This window comes from Primulina huaijiensis, chromosome 5 (assembly GCF_012295235.1).
Source record: "Primulina huaijiensis isolate GDHJ02 chromosome 5, ASM1229523v2, whole genome shotgun sequence".
Classification (NCBI taxonomy): domain Eukaryota; kingdom Viridiplantae; phylum Streptophyta; class Magnoliopsida; order Lamiales; family Gesneriaceae; genus Primulina; species Primulina huaijiensis.
Genome location: NC_133310.1, coordinates 1345397 through 1362805, shown reverse-complemented (window position 1 = coordinate 1362805; position 17409 = coordinate 1345397). Strand labels below are relative to the sequence as shown.

The 17409-nt window shown below is 36.9% G+C and overlaps 2 protein-coding genes across 4 annotated transcripts; both read left to right on the top strand.

Annotated features, from left to right (window-relative positions):
* Positions 1-1338: 1338 nt before the first annotated feature.
* On the top strand, positions 1339-5841 carry LOC140976194 (methionine aminopeptidase 1D, chloroplastic/mitochondrial). 2 transcript variants are annotated; one of them, XM_073440140.1, is made up of 10 exons: positions 1339-1559; positions 2264-2333; positions 3021-3249; positions 3406-3567; positions 3654-3695; positions 4334-4405; positions 4597-4676; positions 4954-5051; positions 5206-5253; positions 5407-5841. In XM_073440140.1, exons 1-10 carry the CDS (start codon positions 1439-1441, stop codon positions 5550-5552), a joined length of 1068 nt encoding a protein of 355 aa, XP_073296241.1. In that variant the 5' UTR covers positions 1339-1438; the 3' UTR covers positions 5553-5841. The 2 variants fall into 2 exon arrangements, 1 of the variants encoding a protein (XP_073296241.1); XR_012175173.1 differs by lacking the exon at positions 5407-5841 and having other exon boundaries at positions 4965-5051; positions 5206-5259.
* A 3952-nt stretch (positions 5842-9793) lies between these two features.
* On the top strand, positions 9794-16974 carry LOC140976193 (uncharacterized). Of its 2 annotated transcripts, none has more exons than XM_073440139.1 (12): positions 9794-10231; positions 10335-10436; positions 10793-10873; positions 12159-12268; positions 12682-12817; positions 12963-13061; positions 13997-14099; positions 14181-14572; positions 14684-14788; positions 14961-15158; positions 15746-16072; positions 16682-16974. In XM_073440139.1, the coding sequence occupies exons 1-12, from the start codon at positions 9974-9976 to the stop codon at positions 16772-16774; spliced, it is 2004 nt and encodes a 667-aa protein (XP_073296240.1). In that variant the 5' UTR covers positions 9794-9973; the 3' UTR covers positions 16775-16974. The 2 variants fall into 2 exon arrangements, with proteins under 2 accessions (XP_073296240.1, XP_073296238.1); XM_073440137.1 differs by having other exon boundaries at positions 9796-10231; positions 14684-14863.
* The last annotated feature ends 435 nt before the right edge of the window (positions 16975-17409 follow it).

Genomic DNA, 17409 nt, shown 5'->3' with positions numbered 1-17409 from the left:
AAACTTCTTTTCCCCTAACGTTTTTCTCAGAATATTTGATTTATAATTCCACTGTATTCATCTGCTTCTTGTCACCTAGCAATTAAAACCATTGTCCCCGAAATCTTCTCCTGCTCCTGAATTCACAGTTTCAGGTGTTGGTTTTCATCCTTTCGGGATTGTCATTCAGCGCCAGTGTTCTTTGAAATCTGAACATAAAAACATTAAAGAAATTCTATTACAATTAACTATGAAAAGTTATTTTCTTAATTTTTTTCTGCAAACTCATCAATTAATCTTCTTTCGTAATTAATTTTTTTTCTGGAAACTCGCTCTCAATTGAAATCATAGCTAATGCATCTGATGTTGTTTGGATCATGGTTGAACTCAAACAAGATTTCAACAACTTCAATTTAGAAAACCTTCTTCTCTAACTTTATTTAGGTCTACCAAAGTAAAGTCATTTTAAAATCTAGACATCAAATTTCTATCAAAATTCCAAAATCACCCAGTTTATAGATTTGATTTAGTAAAGAATTTTATGTATATATGTATTTCAAATGACACTCATTTTGAGTACATTTCAAATTCACCACAATTATTGTCATTATCATAAATTCTTACAATATAATTTTGAAATTCACTTGAATAATTTTTTTCCGTCCAAAGAATTCAAAAAATTTGAAATCCATCAATAAAAACATAATCACCTTGATTCAAACATTGTGGGCAACTTTGTGTATGCATATTTGTCATGAAGTGATGGATTTCAGCTCCTCCCCATAAGGCCTAAACACATCATATCACCTGATCTAACTTTTTTTTATCCAAAATTTCATGTCCACTCCTATTTGAACCATTCTATCCAAACAAGATTTCAAATCAAATTAAAGAAAATGATCTTTTTTTTTGTGAACATATAGAGTCTAATCATTTGGCCCATATATTAAATTCTTCTGTACAATTTAAAAGTAGTCAATATCATGGTTAATGCTTTGGCTAACTCCCATTCGGCCCTCGCATTATGAATATATATTTGTGAGACTGTCTAAAAAGATTTTCTAAAAAATAATAAACTTTCAATTGGAAATGTTCCAAGCAAACAGAACCTTGCAGCTTGCATCACCAAAACCCACAAGACTACTGGTTATATATATAAAGAACAAGTTGCAGAATGAACCAAACTTGAGTCGAATTCGGAAGTAATAATTCAATTCCATAGTTAACTCGATTTTATTCTCACCTCAACCCCTTGTGGCCTTATATGGGCTGAAATATTTACAACTGGGCTACTCACAATGGTATCCAAGTCCAGGCCCATAAACAAGCCCCCTACTTTATCATCTATGCAATGATGTTATCCAGAATTGCTGCACTCTGTGCCATTAGCATCGACACTGAGCTGGGAAAAGAGACCAGCAGGCAGCATCCCGCGGATAGAGGTGAGAAGCGAGGCGGAATGGTGGCTGGCACTCCAATTCAATTTCAACCCCGTTTATTCTCCACCTTCCTCGGAGACCGCCGCCACCTTCCATTGATTTATGCTGCTTCAGTTCATCGGCTCCTCCGTTTCAACCCAGGTTTGCTCGATATACGTTCGAATTTCAAGCTGAATTAGATCAATTATTTCTGGTCTGGATGGATGTTTTGACATGGGTGACTTGAATTTGAGTGGATGGAAATTTGTATTCAATTTGAATCGGAAGAAGTGAGCGGGAGGAGAGCAAGGTGGTCTTCCATTCAAATTATATGAAAATTGGCATATGAATATCAGTTAATTGGTTTTTAATTGTTATACTATTTAGACAATTTACATTATATAGTATATGGTCACTGCAGAGATTAATTATAATGGTAATAAGAGGCTCGCGAGTGAGCTTGTTAGTTTTCTAATTATCATGCGAAAGCTCGAGCTCGAGCTCATTATAATCAAGCTCGAGTCGAACAGCTGATTCAATTCATCTTATAACCCCTACCAAAACCCACACCACAAATTGGGTTACTGACATTTATCTAGAGGATATCTCTAATTCTTCGTGTGGATTTATGTCTTGATGGTTCTTTTACTTGTATATGCAATAAGTTTACTCTGGATCTATTTTTCTTCATTATTTAGTTTTTTGATATTCAATTGTTTCCTACGAAATTTTGAAAATTTTGCTAAAAGATGCATCCTATGAAACTTACACATATTGCGGCCTCCTTTTTATATAATTATCAAGAATCTTGTTCCTGTAAAGGTTCTTTTTCAAGGTTGGTTAATTAAATTCTTATGTTCAAACAGGAAGAAGCCATGCTTCAATGGAAGTGTCTAGAACATTTTCTGGAATCACAAATTTGTTGTTCAACCAAAGGTATGCTTTCTATTTTGTTGGCATAAAATACCATGTCTGTTCCCATTACGAGTGCATATTTCATCCTTTTATTGCCTACTCTATCTCCATTGACACATACTCTGAATTTTCATTCTTTTGGATTTGGGTTTAAAGAATTTGTGTTTTGACTTCCTGTGACCTTACAAGTAAAGTGGCTCTTCGACCAATAATACACTATAGTAAGGGGACTGGGCTAATCGTGGTGGTGAAAGCCATTGAAAGATAGAGGAATAATATTAAGAGAAAAAGAAAAAGAGGAGCTCTATACCTATCTCAAACCAGCAACGAGCCTTTATCTAATTGCAAGTTGATGGTTAACATGCTGGCTTTTAAATACTTTCCATCCCTATAAAATATCTACATTTTGCTTGAGCTCTTTCTTATTAGATGATTAAAATAATATTTCGCTTCTTACTTCTAGATAAATCCATTAATTGGAGATATTAACCCAAGAAGAATGTAGAGTAGTGAGTTTTAATGCTATTTGCTGCTCTAGAAGATGGATATAGATTACAGGGACCTGATTCCTTTTGACTCTTTTTTGAAACAGATAACAGGGTTTTCTAATTGTTAATGTTGTATGTTATTTATGAGTGGCTTAAGTGATCATTGAACAAAAGATTTATGATTTATTTCGTGGCTGATTTTTTTCACTTCTCCTGACAGAAGTACAGAAGAATCCACGAATAGCACATGGAAACGTTTAAAGCCTGGGAAAGTTTCTCCAAGACGGCCAGTCCCTGAGCACATACAAACACCTCCATATGTTAAATCTAAGAAACCACCTGGCATTGCAAGTGGTCCTGAGGTGCATGACGAGAAAGGCATAGAGTGCATGAGAGCTTCGGGAAGGCTTGCTGCCCAGGTTCTTCAGTATGCTGGAACTTTAGTGAAGGTGGATTTCTCATAAGGTTTCGTATAAATATTAGTGTTGTTTGTGTTATCGTGTTTGTTTGTTTGAGCCGAGTCATTATATTCATGCACAAATGCATAGATTTGAACTTATGCATCAAATTGTATTTTCAAAATTGTGTTGTACTTATCCCGGCAGTCAGGCATCACAACAGATGAAATTGACTTAGCAGTTCATCAAATGATCATTGACAATGGAGCTTATCCCTCTCCTCTTGGTTATGGTGGCTTTCCAAAGAGTGTCTGCACATCCATAAATGAATGCATTTGCCATGGAATCCCAGATTCACGTGCACTCGAGGTTTGTAATACTTGGTCTTTTCTACAACATCATAGTTTCTTTCATGATTTCCATTTAAAAATCACCGTGTTATATTGTCTTTTCAGGATGGTGACATTATCAACATTGATGTTACAGTGTATCTTAATGTAAGCATTCTTCGTTTAACAATATTTCAATTTGTTCTCATATGTGGCCTCTCCTCTAAGGAGTATCCTTGTTTCTGACAAAACTGTTTCCATTGATATATGTCTCTCAATGGCAAATTGAATTCCTAGTATGTTTTGAACGTGAAGATTGTGATAGTTTGTGAATTATATATTATTTGCTGTTTTGAGAAATTTAGACTAAAATGATAACTTTTGTCTATAACAAGTAGTTATATAATTCATGCCATGTTCTATGTACTACTAATAGTCTAATATTGCATTAATAAAAGGATGACTTTTGCAATATTGAGGTGATTGATCAAAATGAATACTTACTTTTTTAAAAAAAAATTTTTTTTTGATAGGAAACTTAAATGAATACTTACTTTAATCGCCTTTGCAGATCAGCTTTATTATTTGATAAAAAAACGCTCTTTTGCCGTCCTATTCGAAGTTATTCCTTGACCTTTGAATTGTTTTCATTCATCGTTACAGTATGTGAGCCACTGATGTTTTGTCATTCAAATAGTTTTCTGCTAGTTTTTTATGAACAACTTATGTGTAGCTCATTCTGTAAATTCCTTAATTTCTCTATGGAATTTTACTACATTTTTCACTGAACCTACCATGATTTTCAGGGCTATCACGGTGATACATCTGCAACGTTTTTTGTTGGAGAGGTTGAGGAGAATGCCAGGAACTTTGTAAAGGTATTGTTTCTGATAGGACTCATTTCATTCATTTTTTATATTGTTGAAAGGAGCTTTAATTTAATTATATACTCCGATAGCTATTTATGATGTTAAGTTAATAGTGCATTATGATGATTCAACGGTTTGCTATGATTTTAAAAATTTCCATCCTTTTCTCTTTTTCAAAGAGTCATTTTTATCTTCCCTAGGTAACTAAAGAATGTCTCGACAAAGCAATATCGATATGTGCACCAGGAGTGGAACTTAACAAAATTGGCAAGACAATACAGTAAGGCATTTGCTGAAGTCCCTTTCCCCTCACGTATTTACAGTGGCTGTAATTTTTACATTTATATGATCAGTGCCATTATCTATATTGTTGATAGGTGAAAAACATAAGTTGCATTTGTGTATACTGTGCACATGTATATGCATTTAACTGATGTCTAAATTTAATATTGTAGCAGTTGTGTGACCATCTTTGTCTATCTGGAACATATCTCTTCAATTTGTTACCAATGAGTTTTTGCCAGAACATAGCCTAAACATTAATGTTATCCTCAAAGTGACCATGCAGATAAGCACCATTATGGGGTTGTCGAGCAGTTCGTTGGTCATGGAGTTGGACGGGCTTTTCATAGTGATCCTGTAGTCCTTCATTACAGTAATTCCACAACCTATACCCATTTCAGTTTTTATAATATTTCCAATCCTGTTAATATGATTTTAACATGCAAATAATTGAGGGACTAATGAAACCTCTTTTACAGAAGTGTACTGATCATTTACTTGGCTAAACAAACATATTGTTTTGCTAGGGAATAATGAACGTGGAAAGATGGAGTTAAACCAAACTTTCACCATTGGTAATATTTTTTTTTCTAGTCCGCCATCCATACATCAAGATCAATACATGCATTGATTCTCTCGCCTCCTGTCAAATATGGGAATATCAAATAAATGCATTCAGGTAAAATCACCCGTAATTTAACATTTGATTGTATCACGTCCGTTCTCAGAACCAATGCTGACGATTGGAAGCATCCATCCGAAAATGTGGAACGACAATTGGACCGTCATCACAGAGGACGGGAGCCTTTCTGCTCAATTTGAACACACCATCTTAATAACCAAAGATGGAGCTGAGATACTCACCAAGTGTTAACTACTAGTTATGGTCGTGAAACGGAAGCTCCCCACAGGTGAATACAGAATCCGAAACATTATTCATTTTGGTGTGTGAAATTGCTTTCTTTGCTTTCTTATGTTTCTCGGAGAAAGCATTGTAACATTCATGGAAAGCAATGAAGCCACAATGGGAATTGTATTATATTGCACTTTGAATCTGTTACTCGTGTTCATCTCGACTGGCCCGGCCGATGTATTTTACTAACTTAAATTTGTATTATTCAATATTCGCATGTGATCGTATGTTGAAATCAATATATTTTTAACTATTTTTTTATATTTATATAATTTGTTTGAATAATTTTTGTGTTTATTTCTTTTCATTAAGTTTATTTTTTTTGTTTCATATTTTAAATTAAATATAAATATTTGTTTTTTTTGTTGTTGTTTTAAGGTCATGAAATTTATAGTGTGATTTAATGATGGTATTTTTGTCAAAAAGAAATTGATGAAATCGCTAAAGACTTCACCTCATAATAAATGAAGTAAAAACTTGTGTGAGATGGTCTCAAGGTTCGTATTTTGTGAGACGGATCTTTTATTTGGGTCATCAATGAAAAAATATTATTTTTTATGTTAAGAGTATTACTTTTTATTGTCAATATCGGGAAGGTTGACCCGTCTCACAGATAAAGATTCGTGAGATCGTCTCACAAGAGACCTACTCAATAAATGGTATAGATAATTTTTTTATATATAATTTTATTATTTAATCATGATAGTTTGTATAATTAACATTAACTTTATGTGATTCAATTATCATAGGATGTGATTCACAACATACACTCAAGATCTTTTGATATTGAGTGTAATTTTCATCCATGGAGGTAGGAACTTAGCGTATGCCTTCAAATCAGATATGTTATTCCATAAACGACGTCCGATAAATAATATAATGCAAACCACACAATGTCCAAACCATATTTCTGCAGCAAAGATTGGACACCTCTTTGCCAAATATTCGTTTAGAAACAGAGGTGATTGGGGGCCGACGTCCCCTATGTTTCAACTTCTTTTTGGACACCAAACTTTTTCGAACCTGGATTTGGTTCTCTGGTTGGATCAACCTGCCCGTATTCAGTGACATCATCATTAGCCGCACATCCGGATGATCATAAAAAAATATTCTGTAAACAAGGAACTGGTACATATTAATATTTAATTAATTAATTGTTGGTTTTTTTTTATTATTTAAAGCGCTAAGCTTGAAATCATGGCTCCGTTAAGCTTTTGAAAAGTCAATAAATAGACCAATGTAAACATTACGTAAAAGACAGTTCACATTTTCCATTTCAAGTTATCTTGTTTTGTCACAAGGCTTTATCTGATAGATCTTTTACTTGAGCATTTGGAGGATTTTTATTGGATAACTTTCAACATTTTTAACATTTGTTCGTGATGCAGTTGAATGAATATTTATAATTTTTGTGATACCCTGGTAAGAACCCGGGTCATTGATGACCCGAGATATTAAATGGATTCTCAAATTAGGGTCAATTGGCATGATGGATTCTTCTGAAGCCGGGCCGGTGCAAGCCCGAGCTCTACTCCCCGGGCAACCAGACGCCCGAGCTCTTGTATAAGTCTCCAGGGAGGAATTCTACTTGAGAACCTCGAAAAGCGTGATGCACTTGAGTATATTGATATGGACAATCTTATCTGTCAGAGCAACTTGACTTTGGCGTGTCATATAAGTCATCAGGAGGTATGGACGGCCGACTTGACATATTTAGTAGGTAGGCACGGGAAACGAGGTACCTACCCCATTTTCTCCTATAAATAGCAGGTATCCTTCTAATTTACTGATTCTGAAATCTTTGAACTCTTAAGCATTATACATATTTTCTCCCAAATATTGCTTGTGTTCATCTTCAACCTGCTGACTTAAGCATCGGAGTGGCCACGCCGGACACCCTTCCGGCGTCCATTCACGAGTTCCTTTCATTGTTTGCAGGTGCTATTGAAGCCATTATCTTCACTCAAATTCCCTAAAAACTATAAATTATTGATTTGACCTGTTGGAGCTCCTTACCCGGCTCATCCATTTCAACGAAGTCACATCATTGGCGCCGTCTGTGGGAACTTGAGCTCAAGACGTAGATATGGTTTTCATTCAAAAATAAGTCCGACCAGCTCGGCACTCAGATTTTATCTAGGAATTTTCATATGGGCTCGAAGCTCAGCAGCTATTCCGGATTGGCGTGGAAAAGTATTTGCTATGCGCTCAGTAGCATACAACTATATTAGACACCTAATTTAGCTCAACTAGAGAAGTTTCACTCTACCAAAAATGAATTCTAATTCAGTATTTCTAGGTTAGTGATTTGGTTTTTAATAAAACTAATATAGCAGAAGAAGCAGAAAAGTTAAGATCCCGGGCAGATCATGCCAGAGCCCGGGCAGACATGCCAGAACCCGAGCATACCATGCCAGATCCCGGGTAGACATGCCAGAACCCGGGCATACCATGCCAGATCCCGGGCAGATCATGCCAGAGCCCGGGCAGACATCCAGAGCCTGGACAGACATGCCAGAGCCCGGGCAGATCATGCCAGAGCCCAGGCAGACATCCAGATCCTGGGCAGATCATGCCAGAGCCCAGGCAGACATCCAGAACCCGGGCATACCATGCCAGATCCCAGGCAGATCATGCGAGATCCCGGGCAGACATGCTAGACCACCCCGACACCTTCTTGAAAGTCCGGGAGGCATGAGGCCCCAGCATTCTTATTTAAATACCGGGAGGCATGAGACCCAGGCACCCTTATCTTAAGCCCAGGGCACAAACACCCTGGCTCGGGGAACCACACCTCGACCAACAAAAAGCCCAGGGCACTACACCCTGGCTTGGGGAACCACACCTCGACCATTCATAAGTCCCGAGACATGTTCCCCGGCCCAAAGCTCCGCACCTTGGTTCTAAAAGCCCAGGGCACTACATCCTGGCTCGGGGAACCACACCTCGACCATTCGCAAGTCCCGGGACATGTTCCCCGGCCCAAGGCTCCGCACCTTGGTTCTAAAAGTCCAGGGATACGTATCCTGGTTCGGGGCTCCGTACCTCGACCATTCATGAAGGCCAGGGCTCCGCACCCTGGTTATCTATTAAGTCCAGGGAGCCGTATCCTGGCCCGGGGCTCTGCACCTCGATCATTTCGAGCCCGGGAGACCCGAGGCCCCGACATCTTATCCATGAGACGCGAGACTCCGGCTCCTCATCCCATCTTTGGGAGACATGAAGCCCCCGATGCCTTTATATAACAAGATTGATCATCTCTTTGGGAACCCAAGCATGACTAATCGGGACAGCGAGTATGACTCTAGCCTGACTATTTAGGGATGAGTGGTGATACCCTGGTAAGAACCCGGGACATTGATGACCCGGGATATTAAATGGATTCCCAAATTAGGGTCAATTGGCAGGATGGATTCTTCTGAAGCCGGGCCGGTGCAAGCCCGGGCTCTACTCCCCAGGCAACCAGACGCCCGAGCTCTTGTATAAATCTCTAGGGAGGAATTCTACCTGAGAACCTCGAAAAGCGTGATGCACTTGAGTATATTAATATGGACAATCTTATCTGTCAGAGCAACTTGACTTTGGCGTGTCATATAAGTCATCAGGAGGTATGGACGGCCGACTTGACATATTTAGTATGTAGGCGCGGGAAACGAGGTACCTACCCCATTTTCTCCTATAAATAGTAGGTATCCTTCTAATTTACTGATTCTGAAATCTTTGAACTCTTAAGCATTATACATATTTTCTCCCAAATATTGCTTGTGTTCATCTTCAACCTGCTGACTTAAGCATCGGAGTGGCCACGTCGGACACCCCTCCGGCGCCCATTCACGAGTTCCTTTCATTGTTTGCAGGTGCTATTGAAGCCATTATCTTCACTCAAATTCTCTAAAAACTATAAATTATTGATTTGATCCGTTGGAGCTCCTTACTCGACTTAGAGTGACATATGTCTATTCAAATTAATTATTACACATATATTTCAAATGAAGTAATATCGTTTATTTGACTACATCAATGTGAGATGGCGATTGTGAGGTTGATAAATACTTCTAGAGATTTGCAGTTTCTAAATTTAACTAGAATAAAAGTAAGATTGATATAATCTCGAGAAGGTAAATTATATTATATTATATATATAAAAAAAGTAATTTTTTAAAATAAAATTATTTAACCACGATCAGCTCGTTTGGCCGTCGTTGGAAAGACGTGGCGCTTCCTACAACCTTTAGATTCCACCGGTAACTATGGTAACCGCCCTCTCCAAGCATCCACCACTCCATTAAAGATCTCAAATTATTATTCAACAAAGAACAACGATAGCATTCATTATTGAACTTCCAGAAGATTCAGTGCAATCAGACAAGATTCAAACATCCATGGATTCGATTCCTGTGAATTGGGAAGCTTTGGACGCTCTCCTTACTGACTTCGCCAAATCCGAGCAATTGATTGAGGACTCCTCGCCTCCGTCGCCGCCCACGCCATCTTCTTCGTCGTACAGGTGGCGGGTGATGATTCGCCAGATCAGACATTTGTTAGAATCCGGAGATGTCGACTCCGCCATCGATCTTCTGCAGTCTCACTCACCAGACGTGCTCAACGATCACCGCCTCCTCTTCCGTCTGCAGAAGCAGGTTTGTGATTTCCGTGGATTGGATTTTGTTATTTCTTTTTGGGGCAAGCAAATTTAAGTTTAATGGTTGTATTTATGCTTCGTTATTGATTGTTGGCCTGCAGAGATTTATCGAGTTATTAAGGAGAGGAACTGCTGAAGATCACGATTCTGCCATTAAGTGCATCCGGACGTCTCTTGCTCCGTGTGCCCTGGATGCCTACCCGGTAAGATTCTACATACGTACATACGTATATTTTTATGCATTGATCGGGTGGGAATCGACCTAATAAGCTCTGGCGAAGAGAGACAAGTGCCAACTGGGCTTACAGTGCTTGGCTAGATATTGTTGTGATTCAATTTGAGTTTTTTGATCTAATTAGGAATTGCATCAGTAATATCATTTTGACATTGAGGGAAGCAGAAATAAACTTTTTCCCCGTTTAAAAAAATGCTATTGGACGTATTCATCGTGCTTTGCTTTTTTGATACATTTTCGTTCCTTATAATTGAGGTGTTAGTGGATTTTGAATACTCACTGTTTTTGCGTGAATCACTGATACATTGTCGATTCTAATGAAAGGAAGCATACGAGGATTTTAAGCATGTGCTTTTGGCCTTCATTTATGACCAAGACGATCAGACGTCTCCAGTGGCGAATGAGGTAAGTGGTAATCTAGTTTACTTCAGAGGCTTACAGCTGAATGTTCTTGTCATTCACATTAAAGGAACTGCATTGATTTAAATGTCTTTTTAAGCCATGAAATTATGCCGCAAGGATTTTAGAATTAGTTTTTAGCTTGCAATGGTTTGAATGTCATTTTAAGCCATGGATTTATGCTTCAAGGATTTTAGAAAAAAATTAATGATGCGATCGTTTTAAGCATGGAATGAAATGTCATGGCCATAAAGCTACATTAACTTCTCAAAATGGGAAACATTACTTGCTCTCTTCTTATTCTATCACGTGCAAGGAATTCCTATTGTATAAAATATATCTGCATTCTTCACAAGCAATGATAGTAGACATAAACTTATGAGCTTTATAACAATCCTAGACCCCTCTGATCAATTCTTTTCTTAAATTCCGTAAATAAATAAGTAAACTAGTCGCAGGTGAGTAAAGTGAGAGGAAAAGTCTTGACAGCGATTAATATCAGGTGGTGGAAGAAGCTGGAGTTAGCGAAATATTACACATTCCTTTGCTCTTGACCTCCTTAAAAGTCTAAGCCTGACAGTCGTTACAATAATATTCTCAATATAACATTGGCTAAGGTGGAGTTGGGGAATTCTGGCATGATTACTATTGCCATATCCCGAGGAAAAGTATTAGGATTGGCTCATTATAAATCTATTAACTTGTGAAAGATAGTTATTTAGAAGGAAAACTACCCCAACAAAATATTATTGTTATTATTTTGTTATCAATCATATCCATACTATATTACAAAGAATCTACCCGAAATACTAAGTAAATCGATCTCTTGGTACGATCATTTTTCAAAAAACGATACTACCTCTATTTCTCTAAACAAATTAATTTTGAAATTACCATAAGACCCCTCTCCCACAAAATAAATTACATATATATTTAATATGATTGCTAAGTTATTTATACAAAAATTTCACACATCATCTATATAGATGGCATATATTTTTAATATAATTGCATCATTATTTTTTTAAAAAAAATCACACATTATTTAAACAATAACTACAGACTACAACAAAATAATTAAAGATATTTTCAATATAATTATTCGTAGTTATATATAGAAAAATTAGCTTAATTCCAAAAATAATTAGCCACAAAAAAGAAACAATTGTTTAAGCATGCAACACGTGCATAGGGGCACTAGTTATAACTGTGAGTGTAAACCTTATTTGAGTCCATTCAGTGCTACTTGTGATTGCATCACTATTAATGGGATTTGTTACCTTTGTTTCAGTGGTCCAAAAAGAGAAGGTTCGACATTGCTGGGCTGTTATCATCTGTCTTAACGGCCCATCTAAATGCATATGATCCTATCTTTTCCATGGCATTGAGATATCTGATAAGGTACCCTTAACCTGTAACATTATTTATGACGTGCTCGTTCTAGTATGTGGTTATTACACGAGGGAATTGGGGATTGCACGGGTTAGAGTCCATCCATGAACTCTCACTTTTAAGGAAAGATTGGTACCAATCTGACCAATACGTGGATGGCAAAACTAATGTAACTGTGCACAAATAATTTCAGTTTTCTTTTTTTTTTTTAAAAAAATAAAATAAAGTAGTAGTTGGCTGATGGTCCTGTGTTTTGGTATTTGACAAAATGATATACATCTATTTCGGCGGTTAATGTTGAGTTTCTACATCAGCTGCTACAAATTTTATGGATTTTGTATTCAATTTATTTATTTTTTTTAACACAACCTTAGCCATTGTGGAGGATTTGGCTTGACCAAGGTTTTGCATTCAATTTGCAGCATACACAAGGGATTTTGCCGCCGTCAAGGCCTTTCATCTCCCATATCTGATCTTACAGAGAGGCTGCTCCTCGAGGAACGCGATCCCCCGGCAATACCACAAGAAAGTTTGAGTGAAGTGCCTCCATTTGATGAGGTGAGATATCCTCGACCATGTCCAAAATTGTTTGATTTTATTTTGGACCTCTTTAGGCAGCTAAATATGAAAAAGATGTCTGAATTTTATTAAATAATCAATTTAGTTATGCTCTGATATTATTTATCATCTGCTTATACACAAGGTGGACATTCAAGCCCTCGCTCATGCTGTGGAGCTTACAAGGCAGGGTGCCATTGATAGCTTGAGGTTTGCCAAGGGAGATTTGCATCAAGCATTTAAGGTTTGTGTCCTGCAAATTATTTGATTTGTCTAGGAATTATTTTAACTACTCAATTCTACTTACATTGAATGGAAAAAGCTGTTTCGATGGGTGGTGAGCCATGAGCATAAAATCACGCATGCTGAAATAAAGGAACATAATATATGGTAATGTTCACTCTTAATCAGTGTTTAATCAAATGTAAATTGCACGACCGACTTAGGTTTAGATTCTGTAGTTATATTTTTTGTTATTGAAGAATATGTGCTTCTACTGAAAGGCCGCACATGTGTTTGATGCATAGATATGAAAAGATAAATTAGCGGTCATTGCTAATTGCTGCAGGAGGAGAGACATCGGAAGATTTAAAATTGGAGATGAGAATAACAGAAGAAAAATGAAGATCTACGAGTGATACTGCAGCTTTTTTTGGGTGGGTGGGGAAGAGGGGGTTTTCCAAGTTGGGGGATACTATTTCGAACCATCTCAAATTGCTAAATTCTTCAGGAGATGCTTGTGAGCACCATACTTGTCATACTTCAAATTCGTCTTAAAAATGTATATATATTTGACAGTGTGAATTAAATTAGTTTCTAGGGAAGACTGATTATTTAACCCACTAAAAATGCATGATTTTCCAAACATACCGTCAGAAAGAGTAAGAAATAGTCTGTTTTCAAGTGAGCATTTTGATTTGAGATAGAGGCTTACCGAATACCATATGGTTCAAGGTGCACTGAATAATGAGCTTCGATCAGAACATTCTATGGTAGAAATCCCAAAGTGATTCAGTTAGCTGTCCTATCCGAGGGCAATTTTGCCATTGGAGCTTGATGACTTGTTTGCTGCATTTTATATTCCTAATTTGTCTTTAGTATAAATAAGATTCGTAAATTGATTACTAGAGAATCACTTTAAAACATTCGGGGATATCAATTTATTTTTTATTGTCACAGAATGAACTAAGCCGGATGAGAATAGATGTCTCAGTGCTTGACGAACTTGTTCAGGAGTATTGTGTTTACAGGGGTATTGTCGATTCTGGTTCCATTACTGCTGGTAAAGGGCTTATTCCTGAGTTATAGGATGTTTTCAACTCTTAATTTTTATTTTCATTTGATTCATGAACTTGCCTAACAGGAATGCAAGTGATCTCTGGAACCTCAACTGTTGATCAATTAGAGCCTTGTTGTTTATCTCAAAATTGTTCGGTGGTTTCTGACAGTGATATGTCAGTGAATAATACTCATGCGGAGGGTTCTTCGGAAACTAGAAAAGATATGCTGGGCATGCCAAATGCATACATGGAAGAGCGGTATTGCTCCAATTCAACCAATCTGAACAAAGACTGCAGCACCAGTGGAAGACATCAACCTGATGACCACAAAGTTGTGCAAAGAAACAGAAGTCCAGGAACTGGGGAAAGAAGCAAGCGCAGGAGATGGAGGGGGAGAAATGAGAATCAAGAATTTGTTTCCGGAAGTTTCAAACATGGTCTTATTGTCAATAAATGTCTCGGTGATACAAAAATGGTAGGTGATTACGAAAGTAGGTGCTGATTTTGTGTCATGATAGTTGATTACGGAAGTAGGTGCTGATTATATTGATATTTACTTGAATATTATGATCCTGTTATTCCACAGGATTTGAATACGTCGTCCGCAGTGGACACTTTGAGCAAGACTGCGGATAAGTATATGATTATCCTGGGCATAAAGGAATTAGCAAGCAAGGGAATGGCAGTGGAGGTTGTTGAACAAATAAATTATTTGGATCCAGAATTTTTTACTGAGAACCCTTTGTTGTTATTCCAGCTGAAACAGGTTGATTTGTGTTTGATTCTCTTATGTTGAAAGCTTAAAAAAATTTCCTTACCTATAAGATAGAAAGAAATCAATCTGAATTTTATTCTGAATGCAGGTTGAATTCCTGAAGCTTGTCCGCAATGGTGATTATCATAGTGCACTGAAGGTTGCCTCATCCCATTTGGGTCCTTTGGCCGCTAAAGATCTGAGTCTGCTTAAGCCCTTGAAAGAGACATTGTTGACTTTGCTCAAACTGAATGAAGAAGCTACTGTTGAAAACTTGCACTTGGATACCCTCGCAACTTCACTTCAGGTTTTGCATGTTCATGACCCTATAATAAATCTTCTGTCTTTTCTACTTTCGTCGTTATACCTCTATATCAAGCATCTTGGAGTTACCTGGAACAATGCATACAAATAATGTCTTGTCCTGTGAACCTTTATTTACTTTCAAATAGAATAAAAATTGTCATCAAAGAGCTTTAAAAATGGAAAATTATCTGTAGGACTATTGCAAAATTGGTAGTAAGACATTGTGAGTGGTGGGTAACAATTATAGATTAGGAGCCTAAGAATGGTTTGGATTATTCAGTCGGAGGGTTCTGCTTTCATTCAGTAAATTAGGATAAGAAGTTTATAGGGATGGATTTCTACCATTAATCATCTCATTGCATTTGTTCGCCACGTTGTCATTCATATAACTGATTGCCCATTGTTTGTATGCATGCTAGCATGCTGAGTCATCAACCACTAAGTATTGTGTTTTGGCTGTGGTAAGACCGTAAAAAAGAGCTCTGAAGTCTTCTATAATATATTTCTGGAAATGATTAATATGTCACTAGCTCTTCTTTTATGCTTTGGAGATGTTGGCAATTAACACATGACTGTCTTGTGAAAAAGGTTGCTGTTGGTAGGCGGCTAGGCATTGAAGAACCCCAGCTTATGAAAATTATAAGGGCTACACTACACTCGCATAGTGAATGGTTCAAGCTCCAAATGTGTAAAGACCAGTTTGAGGGTCTTTTATGGATCAATTCCCTAAAAGAACTCGACAGTCATGTGCTTGGAGATACTTCTTGCAAGTCTTACAGTAATACTTGCACCCAAGGATCTTCACAAGTTACGATATCCTCTGGTAGTACTAGGACTCACGAAGATGGTAACAGTCCTAATCAAATCTCGTCCACTGATATTGGATGTGACGAAAATGCTATACTGAAAGTTATGGTGAGTCTCAGTCCTCAATTTTATGTTTTAAAAAAAAAAAATTTCGCATGTGGATCAATGCCTATATATCATAGACTCGTAAGATATGTCAAGTGTAGAATGAGCGATGAATATTAGCCGTGATATTATTCTCAATCCACGTAACACAACTATTTCGAGAAAACATGAGCGATGTATATTAGCCGTGATATTATTCTCAATCCACGTAACACAACTATTTCGAGAAAACTGTGCTTTCCCAGCCTCCTAACTCCAAAACTGCTCGAGTAGTTTTAATCATTTGTGCTAGAGTTTGCCGCATTGGCAATTCATTTCATGTTATTCTGTTTGGTATATCGTATACATGCGCATATATAGAATAGTGGTATGTGTCATTGATCTGCATATATAGAATAGTGGTATGTGTCATTGATCTGCATATATAGAATATTGTTTGAATATATTTTGGAGCATAGTTCTGGTCGAGGAATTCATCGTTGTGTAAAGGTTCGAATACCTAATCCGAGATTGAATCCCAACGAGGATCTGGTCATAATGAATATTTAAGTTGTGTCGTACTTGCTGTTTGCAGAAAATGATATTTGACTTGCATATCTTGTTTTGTTTCAGGAATTTCTTGCTTTGCCCAGAGCAGATGCAATTCATCTTCTGGTCCAGTATAATGGAAATGCAGAAACTGTAATTCAGCAGATATTTGCTTAGTACGTCGACTTCACAATTTATTCTATAATTAGTTTATTTTTAAGAATTATTATTAGCTTATTTATTTCTAATAGTAATCATTTTCAGTTATTATCACACTTTATATCTTCTGTATTTTAGTATTTATTATACAAGTAGCTGGATAGAAAAACATGAGTGTACACTTCGAATGGGAATACTGATTGTGCAATATCCTTTTTCTTTTTCTTTCCTTTTTCTTGTTGAGGAAATGTCACTATTATTATGGGTTGCCCTCATACTATAATCATATTCTGTAATGTATTTTGTTTCAAAATATGTTTCGTTTTCTATATCCTGTATTTGTGGTGAAATGATGTGTGCTTTTAATGAAGATATGACAACGACTCGGAGGACAATTGTGGTATATTTAAGTTCAATGATATAAATTTCAGAACATTATTAGATTGCAACCTAACCCAACATATGCCCAAGGGTTCTTAATCAGCTTTTGAAGATGAACAAATGCATAAACAAAATTGGTTAGTAAAGGGGAGTTGGCCAGAAAAGTTTCCTTGATGGTGGCACGTTCGTGAATCTATAAGAGAAGACTTAGTTTGATAAATTTTGACATAGAGATGGTGGAATTTGATTTGATAACTGAATCAAAATTTTAC